The 14966-nt window shown below is 38.0% G+C and overlaps 4 protein-coding genes across 6 annotated transcripts; 3 read left to right on the top strand and 1 right to left on the bottom strand.

Annotated features, from left to right (window-relative positions):
* Positions 1-122: 122 nt before the first annotated feature.
* Positions 123-3203, top strand: LOC105188913 (uncharacterized). The gene is made up of 4 exons (XM_011150619.3): positions 123-199; positions 457-511; positions 718-1576; positions 1788-3203. Exons 2-4 carry the CDS (start codon positions 473-475, stop codon positions 3011-3013), a joined length of 2124 nt encoding a protein of 707 aa, XP_011148921.1. The 5' UTR covers positions 123-199; positions 457-472; the 3' UTR covers positions 3014-3203.
* A 939-nt stretch (positions 3204-4142) lies between these two features.
* On the top strand, positions 4143-9874 carry LOC105188914 (V-type proton ATPase catalytic subunit A). Of its 2 annotated transcripts, none has more exons than XM_011150620.3 (12): positions 4143-4295; positions 5144-5242; positions 5324-5436; positions 5592-5957; positions 6063-6119; positions 6214-6308; positions 6410-6681; positions 7203-7386; positions 7642-7759; positions 7857-8137; positions 8264-8453; positions 8570-9874. In XM_011150620.3, exons 2-12 carry the CDS (start codon positions 5161-5163, stop codon positions 8660-8662), a joined length of 1851 nt encoding a protein of 616 aa, XP_011148922.1. In that variant the 5' UTR covers positions 4143-4295; positions 5144-5160; the 3' UTR covers positions 8663-9874. The 2 variants fall into 2 exon arrangements, with proteins under 2 accessions (XP_011148922.1, XP_025154351.1); XM_025298566.1 differs by lacking the exon at positions 4143-4295 and adding an exon at positions 4454-4708 and having other exon boundaries at positions 8570-8751.
* A 1263-nt stretch (positions 9875-11137) lies between these two features.
* LOC105188915 (upstream stimulatory factor 2) lies at positions 11138-12972 on the bottom strand. Of its 2 annotated transcripts, none has more exons than XM_011150622.3 (5): positions 12799-12972; positions 12503-12567; positions 12042-12331; positions 11798-11971; positions 11138-11709 (listed from the first exon to the last, which is right to left on the bottom strand). In XM_011150622.3, exons 1-5 carry the CDS (start codon positions 12837-12839, stop codon positions 11488-11490), a joined length of 792 nt encoding a protein of 263 aa, XP_011148924.1. In that variant the 5' UTR covers positions 12840-12972; the 3' UTR covers positions 11138-11487. The 2 variants fall into 2 exon arrangements, with proteins under 2 accessions (XP_011148924.1, XP_019699590.1); XM_019844031.2 differs by having other exon boundaries at positions 12650-12825.
* Positions 12973-13462: 490 nt separating this feature from the next.
* Positions 13463-14896, top strand: san (Probable N-acetyltransferase san). Its single transcript, XM_011150623.3, has 4 exons — positions 13463-13671; positions 13837-13993; positions 14387-14553; positions 14634-14896. Exons 1-4 carry the CDS (start codon positions 13664-13666, stop codon positions 14806-14808), a joined length of 507 nt encoding a protein of 168 aa, XP_011148925.1. The 5' UTR covers positions 13463-13663; the 3' UTR covers positions 14809-14896.
* Positions 14897-14966: the final 70 nt, after the last annotated feature.

The raw sequence follows: 14966 nt of genomic DNA, 5'->3' as shown, positions 1-14966 counted from the left end.
GGTAGTGAGATCTAACTTGATAATTGATAATATTAATGCGATTAAACCTTAATGCGGAAATGTACAAATCTTTCATACTGAAAAGAAACGGTGAAGCATTAAAATTCAGTTTGCGAGGTTAAAACGTCTATGATGGCGTCATTCAATTCAATGAAAGAAATACATATATACAGTATAACAAACGTCGCAGTAATTTAAAGTACGTATAAAAAATGTTAATACAGGCGATAGCCGATAGATATATTCATTGCTATCTCTGTGCTATCTCTATTGCTATCACAAAAAATAACAGAGAATACCAGGGTCTCAGAGGACAGAAAATTAAAGATAACAGAGAGAGATACAACAAATAATGTATTATTTAAAAGATAAAACTCTATCCGGAGTAAAGATATATTGATAATTGCTTTAAACTTTATGAACAAAATATGATTAATATTTTTTGCGTTTTTCAAGGAATCTTGCAAATACAATGGCTGCAAATAGTAATATAACTGTGGAGGAACATTTTGTAAGTTTTATTTTAATATATGCAATCGTACATTAAAGGGTTAGTAATAAACTGTGAGGTTCTTGAATATTGCAAACTCAATTTTAAAAACTTATAAGCAATCATATAAAATTGTGTAATGATGTTCTAAGTTCCAAAAGTCTTAGAAGAATTGAAATATCTATTGATAATGAATGTTATATACTAGTTGCTTATTTGTTTCCTAGGAAAACATGAAGGATCTTGCTATTGAACAACAACAATGCTTCTATGAACTTCTCTGTGATTGCATGATATATCAACCTGGTGAACATAAATACTTGAAACAAAATATTGGATATGCACTTTTTGGCCCACCAAATAATAATGAGAATACAAACGAAAATAAAACAAATGTTTATTGTAATAAAGAAAATCACAGTAAAGATAAAGATCACAATGAGGATGAAGATGTAACTGATGCAGTAGATTATAAAGATGACGCTAAAGCTCTCATACATAAGATATATTGTAAGATACTTGAATATACTATAGAAACTGATTACGACAAACCAATTTATTGTGGTATAATTTATAACGTGGTGATATGTCACAAATTGAAGAAACCCAAAAAGTCAAAGGAAATAGAAAGTAATACAGAAGACAATGAAAACCTTACTGCAATATCTGTCCAACCAATCCCTATTTTTAAAACATGGAAATTTATAATGAATAAAGAAAAGTCTGTGGAGAAGAAAAAAGAAGCAACAGAAAAATCAACAAAGGCGAATGAAGAATACAAGATATGGTATATTGATACCACGGGCAGAGTATATGAAAATTGGGCAGATTATAAAACGAATAATAATCTCTTTGAATGTACAATGGTTCTTCCAAAAGATGGCACTTACCAACCAGATCCATCCTGTCCGATCACAGAAGACTATTCAACAGTTTGGCTTGAGATTATGGATTCACCTGCATGTTCATTGGCAGCAAAGGTTCGCAATGGAATGGATATTGCTTCCACTGTTACTGGAGCTGGAGCACTTACAGTGGGTGTTGCATCATTGTTTACACCTCTTGCACCAGTTGTTGTTGTTGGAGGTATATTGTGCTTCTTAACTTTTAATTTATACAACAAAAATAACGATTACCTAGTTTCCTAAATAATAATAAATAATAACTTTTTAGTCCAATTTTAGTTCTACAATCAAGTGATATTATAAATTAATATTATATATATATATATATTAAGCATCGATATTTTATGAATTACAGTTAATTGATATATTTAGTTGATTTTTATAATTATTAGGTGTTGTTGCTACCGGCGTGTCCGCTACTTGGGCGATGATACGAGGCACTCAACAATTAAGAGATCGAAGCGTCCACAAAGAATCTATTAATCCTCTAGATGCAGAAGCATTTCCACAATGGCTTACAATTACCAGCTCAGTGTTTGGTTTAGGTGCGATGGGAGGAGCAGCAGCTATTTCTGCTGCTGTTTCACGTGGTATGACAGTAAATACTGCCGCAAGATTAGTATTCAATACCATACAAAGTGGTAATTTGTTCTTAAATGGCATCGGTATTATATATCAGAGCTATTGCTTAGTAGATAGATATAGAACAGATGGAACAATTAATTATTTTGAAGTAGTAAGTATGGCGACGCACCTTATGTTCTTCGCCGGTACTGTGGTGAATATACAATTCGCGAGTAAAATTATCAGAAACAATCAAGGTAAAATTCTCGATGACTACAGACAAGGTTTGCGTAGCAAACGTCTCCGTAAACAATACAATCGCGTCAAACGAGTAGCAGCCGCAAATAATACATGTGAGATGTCTGAAAACGCAGAAGTGATACGGTACATAAAAAATCGTAATCAGCTAGCTTCTAATACTGCTTCTAATAACGCTTCTAACGCTTCTGTCGCTATTAATAAGACGACAGACAGTACTAAGCCCAGTATAATCATATGGACGATTGAAAACGGTATATTAACAGTTAATGGCATTCAATTATTGGATCCTCTTAAATTTGTTACTCAACTTATACGATCAGGCATGCCTAACGATTCTAATCAAGACAATACATCAAACAAGCAAAGAGATGAACGTGATTTCCAAACTACAAAACTGTGGAGTATATTGGATGATTTATTGTTGCAATTCAACTTGCGCACTAATAATTCCAGTAACAATATAAATACATCCGAATTTATTCCATTGCTTAGGGAAATGGATTCTTTAAACGTGAACCAAGACCTTCTGAAAAAATTGTTTAAAATCGCTATAAGATTAATCCAACATTCCCAAACCCCATTAGATTTTTTGCTTAAGACTATGAGATTTATTTGGTTGTATTGTAAGAAAAATTTTAAGCAGTGGGGTATACAGACGTGCCTTCGTATGCAGAGTTTTGCTGGTTTCAATATTCTGTTTATAGTTATTACAGCACTTTTTGAAGCTGAAAAACTTGATAGCCTTTACCTCGCCTTTGAAAAGTATGTGGGGGCTTTAAGATATGCTGTGTAATAACACATAAAAAAATTAACACGCACAGTAGTACATATGTTACACAATATAATTAAAAAATGTTAGTAAACATGTGCCTTACATATACATATATATATATATATATAAATACAATATAAATTAAAGAACCTCGCGGGTCACGGGTGCAAAATGTGTGTAAAAAAAAAAGTATTTATATGATACTTTCTTTTTTACATTACATATTACATAAATACTTCAAATATATATAAAAAAAACCATACTAAATTATAAGTGAAAGTTGTCTATAAAGAATATTAGATAACTTTTAGATGTATTATTTAGTAATTCGTAAAAAAATTAATACACAATATGCACAGCAATATAATTAGTTTTATAGAAATATGTGCCTTACGTTATAATTGTGAAATGCATGTTGTATATACAGAGTGCTAAATTACAAATGTAACAGATCAAATATCTCAAAAATTAAACGATATCAAGGTCTGTTTTTTTTAGGTTGTATTGTTTCGAAGAAGACATTACACACACACACACACGCGTATATATATATAAATGAATGCAAAAATTTTGATAAATTTCATGGTGGAAAAATAGGTTAAATAATTTTATTAAAAACTATTTTACCAAGTAATCACCATTGTTTTCTGTTATCTTTGATATATTATACATCTACATATTTATAAGTGTTGCTATAAAATTGAGTCAATTATATTTCTGAGAAATTTAACAAAACGTGCATTCACCTAATATATAGATATAATATATAGATGCAATATGTTATGTTACATAAATATTTTAAACAAATGTTAAAGACAGTATGAGAGCATAAATAAAAAATATATATATTTTATATTTTCTCATGTTTAAACTACTTGTAGTTAATGCAGTTCTAATTATGAAACTCGTTTCATCAAGAACTACCATATCTATCGCTATCTGAATTCATACAAATTTTTACTCACTTCGACCTAAACAGAGACTTTAGGCCGAGTAACGACAGACAACTGCATATTTGTTTTACGTATATAGCATTGTATTACGTATTTATTGTATTTTTGTAATTCTTTTCATTCTTTTTACAATTTCTTTTACAACGCGTGAACGCTTTGAATCCTTCATCGTGGTTCTCATGTAGACCGATCATAAATCTTGCGCACGCGCGCACCAGCCTGATAATTGCGGATTGACACGCAACTCAGTCAGCTGACCTGTCTTGTGATATCAGCTAGGCCGGAGACACTGAAGATCGGACTCGTCGTTGGGTGGACCGACATTCGGAAACATCGCATCTTGCACACGCGTGAGTATCGCGCCGTTCGTATTAATCGCCAAGATCCGCGGCCTCGTTTTCTCGATCGTACGAGCAAATCTCAATTCAACGTTTCACGGCTAACGTGCGAAAACTCGCGCGAACAAACTCTGGCGCGGGTAGTATCGATCCGCGCATCCACTTTGCGGTGCGCCATCGTCTCGTTGATCGACACATCATACAAATTTTGGCTGAGTTTTTGATCATGAAACGCCTCTCGGCATTCGCACGCTGCCGCACAGAAGCTCGCGTGAATCATCGCTGTTTTTACTGTTCGGCGAGCACTCTTCCTGCATCTAGCAGACGGCTCATAGGCTTCGCGGGGCTACGCCTATTTTTTTGAACGTCTGCTCACGTGAATCGCCGAGAGCAGCCGGAGCGTGTGACAGCCGCCGAAATTTTCCGTGAGTCTGGCTTTCCTGGCAACGAGTAGCTAGAAATCTCTTATCGCGACTCACGGTCAGGGTAAGGGTCGAATTAACGGATCGATCTCCTTGTCTCCGTACCTTCTCGTATCTTATATATTTTACTTTTTAAAGAGTCTCTCGTGTCACGAGTGTGCGAAGAAAAGTGCGAAGAAAAGGGAAAAATATCGCAGAGAAAGGTGTAGAAAGTGTAGTCGAAAAGAATAGGTTGAGAGTTGAGATTCTATATATAATGAGTGTGTGTGTGTGTGTGTGTGTGTGCGTGTGCGTGTGTGCGTGTGCGTTATGTGCGTTATGTGCGTTTTGATATACTTATGTTCTTGTCATATTTTATATTCATATATTTTACCCTGTACAAGATGAAATATTATAGGAAACATAGAACAGTTACAGTGTAATTTCTTCTGTTTTCAGATAAATAACTGTTCAAAATGACGAACCAAGGCTTGCTGAAGATAGCGAATGAAGAACGGGAGGGCAAGTTTGGATATGTCTATGCCGTGTCTGGTCCTGGTGAGATTCTCTTGCCTCATTTCAATTTCCTTTACTTTCTTGTCTTATGTTTATTTAACTCAACATTTTTTCTTTTTATAGTGGTTACAGCTGAAAAAATGGCTGGGTCAGCTATGTATGAATTAGTACGAGTCGGTTACTACGAGTTAGTAGGGGAGATCATCAGATTGGAAGGAGATATGGCTACTATACAAGTATATAATAATTTTGCAATATATATCAAGCTTCATAGCTTGAAAGATAAAGAGCCTAAACTCATTCTTGTTGAGATATAAGATACTATATCTTTATCATTTGTATACTTTGTGAGACACTATTATAATTCAAATAATCCTTGCGATACCTTTAGGTATACGAAGAGACAAGCGGTGTCACAGTTGGTGACCCTGTGCTTCGTACTGGAAAGCCACTTTCAGTCGAATTGGGACCTGGCATACTCGGCAGTATCTTCGACGGTATTCAACGTCCGCTCAAAGACATTAACGAGCTCACAAGCTCGATCTATATCCCGAAAGGTATCAACGTGCCTGCTCTGTCGCGTACAGCCTCTTGGGAATTTAATCCGCACAACATCAAAAACGGCAGTCATATCACGGGCGGTGACCTGTACGGTGTCGTGTACGAGAATACCTTGGTGAAGCATTTGATGCTTATACCGCCCAAATGCAAAGGCACTGTCACGTACGTCGCTCCTGCTGGCAACTACACAGTTGACGTAAGTCTTTCTATCTTATATACTGCACTTTATTTTCTGTAATATTAATATTTATGATGACAATGAGATTTTCACACACACACACATATATAATATGTGTTGCAGGATGTCGTACTCGAGACGGTATTCGACGGCGAGAGACAAAAATATACCATGCTTCAGGTACGAAATCTAATATCTGTACCCTTGATGAGTACCACGTGAGAGTTCTGAATGTGTCGCATGTTGTGACTCGCGTCTGTTTATACGCACGCAGGTATGGCCAGTCCGTCAACCTCGTCCGGTCACGGAAAAATTGCCAGCTAATCATCCTTTACTCACTGGCCAACGTGTTCTGGACTCTCTCTTCCCGTAAGAGCCGCGTTTCCGCGTTTACTTAATGAAACTAGCATCGGCCAGAGGACGTCAGTCCGTAAGTCATTCTGGAATTCGCGTCGACGTGTCTGTTACAGATGCGTCCAAGGCGGAACCACGGCTATTCCCGGTGCCTTCGGCTGTGGCAAGACCGTTATCTCGCAAGCCTTGTCCAAGTACTCCAACTCCGACGTTATCATCTACGTAGGTTGCGGCGAACGTGGTAACGAGATGTCCGAGGTATTGCGCGATTTTCCCGAGCTGACCGTGGAGATCGATGGTGTCACCGAATCCATCATGAAACGTACCGCTTTGGTAGCCAACACATCCAACATGCCCGTAGCCGCGCGTGAGGCCTCCATTTACACCGGTACGTCGCCGCGCGCCGTCAACCGAAGTCGTTGAATCGCGCTCGGTAACATTCGAGACGGTGATTCGGACCGACGGAGCATGCATCGATCAACGCATCGATCGATGCTGTGCAATAGAGAGTCATAACTGTAACTTCTTACCATAACAGTATAATTATCATCATACATGGTCGTTACGCAAGTAGAATACACGGTAAAGAAAATGTGTCCACCGATAAGGGACACCTGTCGTTTGTTGAGTGAAAGTTACAAAGGTAAGCACAGAGGTGGTATTTGATTTAATTTTCCGCGGTTTGCGCCGCGTTCATCTTGTTGTTGATTTGTTACCGAAAGAACCATTACCGTAAGATTCCAGAGTTCGCTTTTTCTACACCGCGTTCATCTTGTTGTTGATTTGTTACCGAAAGAACCATTACCGTAAGATTCCAGAGTTCGCTTTTTCTACACCGCGAAAGCTTATAATATCAGATTAGACATAGAGGTGTACTTGTGATAAGCAAGTTCATCGTTTGCCGTACAGGTATCACATTGTCCGAATACTTTCGTGACATGGGTTACAATGTGTCGATGATGGCGGACTCGACGTCGCGTTGGGCCGAGGCTCTCCGAGAAATTTCAGGACGGTTGGCCGAAATGCCTGCTGATTCTGGTTATCCTGCCTACCTCGGTGCTCGTCTGGCTAGTTTTTACGAACGCGCCGGAAGGTAACGAGACATTATCGACGAGTAGAGTGTTTCGATATGATAAACATCGGTCGAATTCTTTATTAAGATGTTCTTGCCGTGTCAGCAGGCGCAAAAGATACTACTACTGATGTCTACAATCTTATTAGGAACATAATAGATTGTAGAAGCAACGTTTATATTATCAGTATACAAGAGAGAGGGAGGGTAGGATAGAGCGTTTTCCTTTTTTCCTTTTCGCTTACGATTCATTGGGTCTTTCATTTTTATATATAGGGTTAAATGTTTGGGAAATCCAGATCGTGAGGGATCTGTCAGCATTGTGGGCGCTGTCTCACCGCCAGGTGGTGACTTTTCCGATCCTGTGACTAGCGCGACACTTGGTATCGTACAGGTACAAAACGACGCTCGACGCTGTATGCGAGGTCGAAGTTGTCACGATAGCTGAGGAAGCCGACGATGCGTTCAACGACAAATTCTTCAATCTCTAGGTGTTCTGGGGATTGGACAAGAAACTTGCGCAACGTAAGCACTTCCCGTCTATCAATTGGCTCATATCGTACAGCAAGTACCTACGCGCGCTGGACGATTTCTACGACAAGAACTTCCCGGAATTCGTGCCGCTGAGAACGAAAGTGAAAGAAATCCTGCAGGAAGAAGAGGATCTGTCGGAAATTGTACAACTAGTAGGCAAGGCCTCCCTCGCCGAGACGGACAAAATCACGCTCGAAGTGGCGAAGTTGCTGAAGGACGACTTCTTGCAACAAAACAGGTGCACCGATAGAGAATTTGCGATGCTTTTCTTGTGCAAAAAGAGTTTAACATCAATCTAGGGAACTACTGGCTGTCGTTGGACAAGAATTCTTTTCTAGCGAACATTATCTTCCGATTCTTTCAGCTACTCGCCGTACGATCGTTTCTGTCCGTTCTACAAAACTGTGGGAATGCTGCGAAATATGATTGCATTCTACGATATGGCGAGACACGCGGTCGAATCAACAGCGCAGTCAGACAATAAAATCACGTGGAACGTTATTAGAGACAGCATGGGCAATATTCTCTATCAGTTGAGTTCCATGAAGTTCAAGGTGGGTATACACGGTTTTAATTGCGTAACACTATTACGTTAATAACGATTGATTCGGTGGTCATCCGCCGCAATGTGGCAGTTCTACGATCTGTCTAGCCTTCGTGTAAATTTCAGGATCCTGTTAAGGACGGTGAGGCGAAAATTAGATCGGATTTCGATCAGCTGCACGAAGACATTCAACAGGCATTCAGGAATTTAGAGGACTAAATTCCTAAACGTCATTTGTTAAAAGCAATTTTAAGATATTGATCGTTCTGTAATCGTTTGGCTCTAACATTTAAGGATGTCCCGGTCTAATCTGCAAAGATAAACCCGTAATCGATTACTGTGTATGTTATTTTTTGTCGAATTTACGTCATCCTTGTGCCCGTCTTCGAAGTGGAATTGTAAATAGAGAAGCTAACCAACGGTAAAACCTCCTGATACTCTGTATATCACAACAGCGAAATGTCATTCGAACGAAGCCAAGTCACATGTACGTGACGGTTGAGACAATAAAGTGGGACATTCTTAAATGCACTCGCAGCGTGTTCGATGGATACGCTCCGCGTTCTCGAGAGTCGGGCACGCCCGGCTCGAGAGGAGGGCTACCTGTAATTAGTCTGTTATATGAGAAAGAAAGTGACTTTTTCCCCTTACAGAGAGATATACTTTCGTCCGTTCTTTCTGCTTTGTTGAAGAGACGCAAATGTGTATTAGCTGGGAAATTAATATTCCCAATGTTCTCTATGTATGTATAATATAAACGAAAGTAAATAAGAACGGTTCTCCGTCTCATCCTGCCGTGCGGCGATTGGAGGGACTCAATGTACGCGTAACCGCGATAAGGTCACGTGCTGATATCACCGGATGACGCGGCAGCTGTTACTCGCAAGAGATCGAATCGTGGAGTATTAAACACGCTGTAACATATGATGTATTATTTAAAGACGATAGATAATAATGGCAAACGTTACATACACATGATGGAGCACATTATTATTATTATTATTATTATTATTATTATTATTATTACTACTTTAACGACGAGACGTTACGGGCATGATTTAAGAGTTTAACGAAAATGCACGATATCTTTAGACACATCTGTATGACGGACTGAGGTACGAGGGGTCTTCAGTATCGTGAAGATACAATGAAAACGAAAAAAATGTGTGCATGACCTGTATTCCATTGATTTCGACATCATTTCCATTGTATGATATGTAAGAAAGAAAAAAAAACAATAAATATTATGCACAAGAGGATGATCGCGAAGCAAACTCGAGAGAGAGAGAGAGAGGGGGGGGAGGATGCAGGGCAATGTTACGAACCGACGAATAAACCGCTTTCAATAGATTTCGTTTTAATAATAATTATTATATAACAATAACCTCGCGATATGTACATCAACGATATATTACATTTCGGTCTTTAACACGTTTGGTGAGTTGATTCCGGCGCATTTTTTTTTTTCTTTACTTTCTTCTGTAGAGTCGGTTCGTGTAAAGAAAAAAAAATGTTTTTTATTGCCAGAGTGCGTATAGATTTTATGCACATGTGTATGTCCATATACATATAGAGCTTTTCATTATTAGGCATTCATCTCAGGAACAGATTCGAAATCCAGAAATGAACAGAGTTAGTACACGTCCAAATTACTCAAAGCCATTCGGTGCACTATTACTCAAACTCAAAGGGTATAAACTGAATAAAATCAACCATATAAATCCTTCTGTCGATTCTCATGTCTTTAAATCTATCCCTGAAATGAATCTCAGTAGTAATGAAATATCCTATGTGTTCATATGTAAATACACACTCATAATTATATAATTAATCTATTTTACACAATTGCGATCTCTCTCGTAGCACGTCCTTATGAAATACTTTCTACGAAAACAGTATTAAAAATAAAAAATATTCAACGATCTCTGCACGCCACAGTCACGTAATTGTCATACAGTCAACAAAAAAGTCCATTCCTCAAGATAAATTCCGACTGCACTACACTGCTTGAATTATACTGTTTTTCTTTTGTAACAAATACAAAATATGATGCGCTGACCTTTCAGTACTCACAGCCTTGACTTTCCCATGTATACCAAGTTACAATTGACTTACTTTGTGAATGAATAATGAATGACATTCCCATATATTTTCAACAGGTCTTCAAGGTAAAAGTCACAACGCACAATCGTAATTCCGTCTATTGCCGATATTACGAATAGCATCATTCACACAATATCATTAGATATTCAATATGTAATTAAAAACATACAAAAATTTCTGAAAAAGTTCTCAGTAAATATAGAATCATTGATATAACTATATGCTATACCTTTATGCGATTGATATAGACAGTTGACACCAGAAAAGATTACCATCTTCCTAATTATTATAGCGTCATCCCATCTTGTACCTTATTAACAAAACAACATTATATATAGCAATATTATACACAGCAATATCGCAAAAATTATAAGCCAGAATGTTTTCTCGATGGAAACTTTTACGATGTTTTCGGCGAATCGATAAAATTTGTGCAAATGAAATGTAAATGTGAAACGAATTATGAATGTACAGTTATGACTTTATTATTAGAAGCACCTGATTTTTAATATTGTATATCTGTAATCCATATCGCAATACACTATAATTTTGCAAGATCAAAGTATAGTCGTCGGAAAAGAAAACAGAAAATTATATAAACTCGGCACCACGTACGCCTTTGTATTTAAAATTAGACGCTTCCACACAGGTTGAGAGAGAGAGAGAGAGTGTGTGTGTGTGTGTGTGTGTGTGTGTGTGTGTGTGTGTGTGTGTGTGTGCGCGCGTGCGCGCGCGCGCGCGCGTTGTGTTTAGATATTCGTAACATATGTACACTCCGTGTGTCCGGTGTATTTTCATTTTAAAACATATCTCTGGATTTCTCAACTCTATGTACGAACGAACACGGACGAGTCGAGTGTACATATTCCGTGTAAAGAAAAACAACTCATAAGTTCTAGTATTTACAGAAAGAATCGTTTGGCTTACAAATTAGAGGAAGATTAAGGACTCAAGTGTACAACTTCAACAGTGTTACCAGTCGAGGTTGTTATTTGCGACCTAAGTTGATGATTTTCGTGCTTCAATTGGGTTATTAACTGCTTCAACGCTGTAATCTCCTGTCGTAGCTTCTCATTGTCCCGCAAACACTGGCTCAGATTTTGATTAGTCGCACGCAGCTCTCCTATGTATTCGCAAGCCTTTGCTAATATGCCTCCTTTACTCTATCATGACATAACAATCTCTTATGGTAAAGAATGACAACTGACAAGTGCAAATAATACTAAATAATACATATAGCTCGGACTTTACCTGAGTCTCATAGTTAGCTTTTCCCTCTCCGCCGCTATTGCTGCTGCTATTAGTAGTTGTACCTGTTACATTACATTCAGGTATGATTTTACCCAATTTCGCAATCCAATTGTTTATTTTATCTCTACGACGACGTTCGACTTCATTGTGCGTTGCTCTCCGTCTGTCGTCTCTCTGTGAAATGACAAATTAAATTTTTAGTGTCCGCAGTCAGCGACCGATACGATATAACCACATTGTGTACCTTCTTCAACCCAGTAGTGCAATTCCTCGATGTCTCTATTTGAAGCGTAGCCGCCCTTGGTACTAAGGATCTAGATGTCTGCGCTGCGGTGAATACATCATTGGCATTTCCAACGATATAAAACTGCCCATTCAAAGGGGACGTTAGTACTTGTACGGTGTTGCTTCCTGCTTGTGACACAGGCAGTTCTATTTCATTGGCTGATTGTATGGCTGCTGTGCTGTTCACTTGCACTACCCTGTATGCCAGGGCTTCTTGGTAACGCATGTCATCTTCTCCAACTGGTTCTCCTAATAGGAAGATCGAGCACATATGATAGAAAATTTATTCCTTGCAGTCTATATAGAGTCGTGTAAAGGCAGGATACTGTAGCGGTAAGTATGTAGCTTACAAACACGACAAGACACGGACATAGTCTCTCTCTCTCTTCTTAATATCGTAATCTTCCTCCCCTTCCTTACCTTCGCAATCCACGAATTCCGCTTCCTCTATAACAATCCCCGTTCCACTGTCGTCCTTTACGGCACTGCAAAACAGATAAGGTGTTGAGACGCAATGTCATGGTGACTGGTCTCAGCTCGAACTCGCTGTATTAGGTGTATTATTACTTCGGACGGTTACTGAGCGTGTCGATCCTAGCACGTCTCGTTAAATGCGTACTGTGGCACTACATGATGACCTTGAGGAGACCTCGGACAAGACGGAAGGGATAAGGTGTTCGCAATATCGGGCGGCTGGTACTAAATGTAAACACTACCTTGCATCCTGCGGCTCGATATGCTGTCCCAAAATGTCCATTTCTTCGCCACAAAAAAAAAAACGTTTGAATTTGTCAAAATTCACGTGAGCTGGTCACGGGACACGCCAACGAGGTCATGTGGTGCATAAGATGGCGGTGAACATGATGCAGGCCATCTCGCGTTATACCATCGGAACCTCGCTCGACGATGATTCCTAGTATCTCGTCGGTGACATGGATAAAATATATATATATATACGCGCATATAATTTTTAAATATTTAATTTCACTTTAGTAAGAGATGAGAAACCATTTTACATATTTTTGTTCCTCGTAGAAAAACAAGTGAAAAGCTTATACGAAAAGCTTAAACGTAACTTTCTTCTGAGTCGCAAAGAGGAGCTGAGGGAGATAAAAATCAACGGACTAACCGTAACCGTCGGTGAAGCAGACCTAGGTTCACAGATATGATTCACGGACATTCTGTATCTTGTTGTTTCGAGATATTTCAGATAATTTTCTCAAAAATATAAAATTTACTCATTTCTTTCTTACAGCGCTATATAAATGCAGATATGCAGATATATATGAGTGAAAAATCTATCGACATGAAAATCAGTCGAATTTAAAAAAATCGAAAGGGCAATCGATTCTTTGGCGAAGAAAATGTCGCGAATGTCGATTCTCCGGTCGATCGTTACCGGTGTCTATAAAGCAATATTCTGATTGGTTCTTCAGCCTTGCGTTTATGTCTTACGTTACGACTACGCGGAATTGTGCGCGATGGTCCTCATTCCTTGGCGCGAGAAAGAGGTTGGTGCGAGTAACGCGTTATAAAATAGCTCGCCACTGAAATCGCGAATCCTCTCCGGTACCCACCAGGATGACCAGGTGAGCGACGGGAATTTTCCAAGGTTATGTCTACCTAACGTAATTGCTACTTAAAGCGATCTCTTTTGAATTATATTTCGAACGCCAGAGTGCCCTGCGGTATTAATAGACGTTGATCGGTGGAAGTAATTCTACATTTGATATGACCGTGTTTTTTTAATGCAGGTCGAAAATAGAGCTGGGAGACGTGACACCTCACAACATCAAACAACTGAAATTACTCAATCAAGTTGTATTCCCAGTGTCGTACAATGAAAAATTCTACAAGGATGTACTGGAAGCTGGAGAACTCGCCAAACTAGCATATTACAATGATATAGTGGTACTTACAACAATTTTTATACTTAACAGTGGTCCTCAAAAACTCTACCTCTTGAAACTCTAATAAAGATAAAAGTAGAAACATAAGGAGTTCTACGAACATATAATAAGTATATTGCTATTATCTTGTATAAAAAATATTTGTTTCCACAGAATTTGGTAGAAGCTTGACAAACATAGGTAAAATTAATTAACAGAAAAATATACTTATGCAGTAAGTATACTAATGCAATTAGTATACTAGTAAAGTATATATAAAGTACTTGATATTTCATTCGTACAAGAGAAACGTTGCGGCTGAAAATGTTTGAGTATCGCTGATCTGACATTCAAATTTTAGTTTAAATAAAATACATTTGCAAATGCTATACAATATATAATCATGATTCCGCAGGTTGGAGCAGTATGCTGCCGTGTAGATACTTCAGAAAATTCTAGACGTTTATATATAATGACATTGGGTTGTCTTTATCCCTATAGAAGATTAGGAATCGGCACTGTTATGGTCCAGCATGTTTTAAATTATGTTAACAAGGATGGAAATTTTGACTCGATCTTCTTGTAAGTTTGATTACATAATGAGAATAATAATTTAAAATAATTACAATGTGTAATGATACATATCTGTGTGTTGCTGGCAGACATGTTCAAATAAGTAATGAAGGTGCGATTGACTTTTATAAAAAATTTGGATTTAAAATTGTCGAAACTAAAGAACACTATTACAAGAGAATAGAGCCGGCGGACGCGCACGTATTGCAAAAAACGCTACGTCCTCAAGCAAATCAAATGAATCATCAAACTGTCAACCAATAAGTAGCATTGTTTATTAGTTTATCTTTTCCACAATTTAGAATTTATGTGTTTCCATGTTCTGTCAATAAAATCGTTTTGTATTATAAGATATCTGTGTTACAAGTTGGATTGCTCTACCTCATCTATATCATATGTAAGACATAAGCGAACATTCAACT

The sequence above is a fragment of the Harpegnathos saltator genome, unplaced genomic scaffold (genome assembly GCF_003227715.2).
Source record: "Harpegnathos saltator strain DR-91 unplaced genomic scaffold, Hsal_v8.6 scaffold224, whole genome shotgun sequence".
NCBI classification, from domain to species: Eukaryota; Metazoa; Arthropoda; class Insecta; order Hymenoptera; family Formicidae; genus Harpegnathos; species Harpegnathos saltator.
This window is presented reverse-complemented; position numbering and strand designations above follow the sequence as displayed.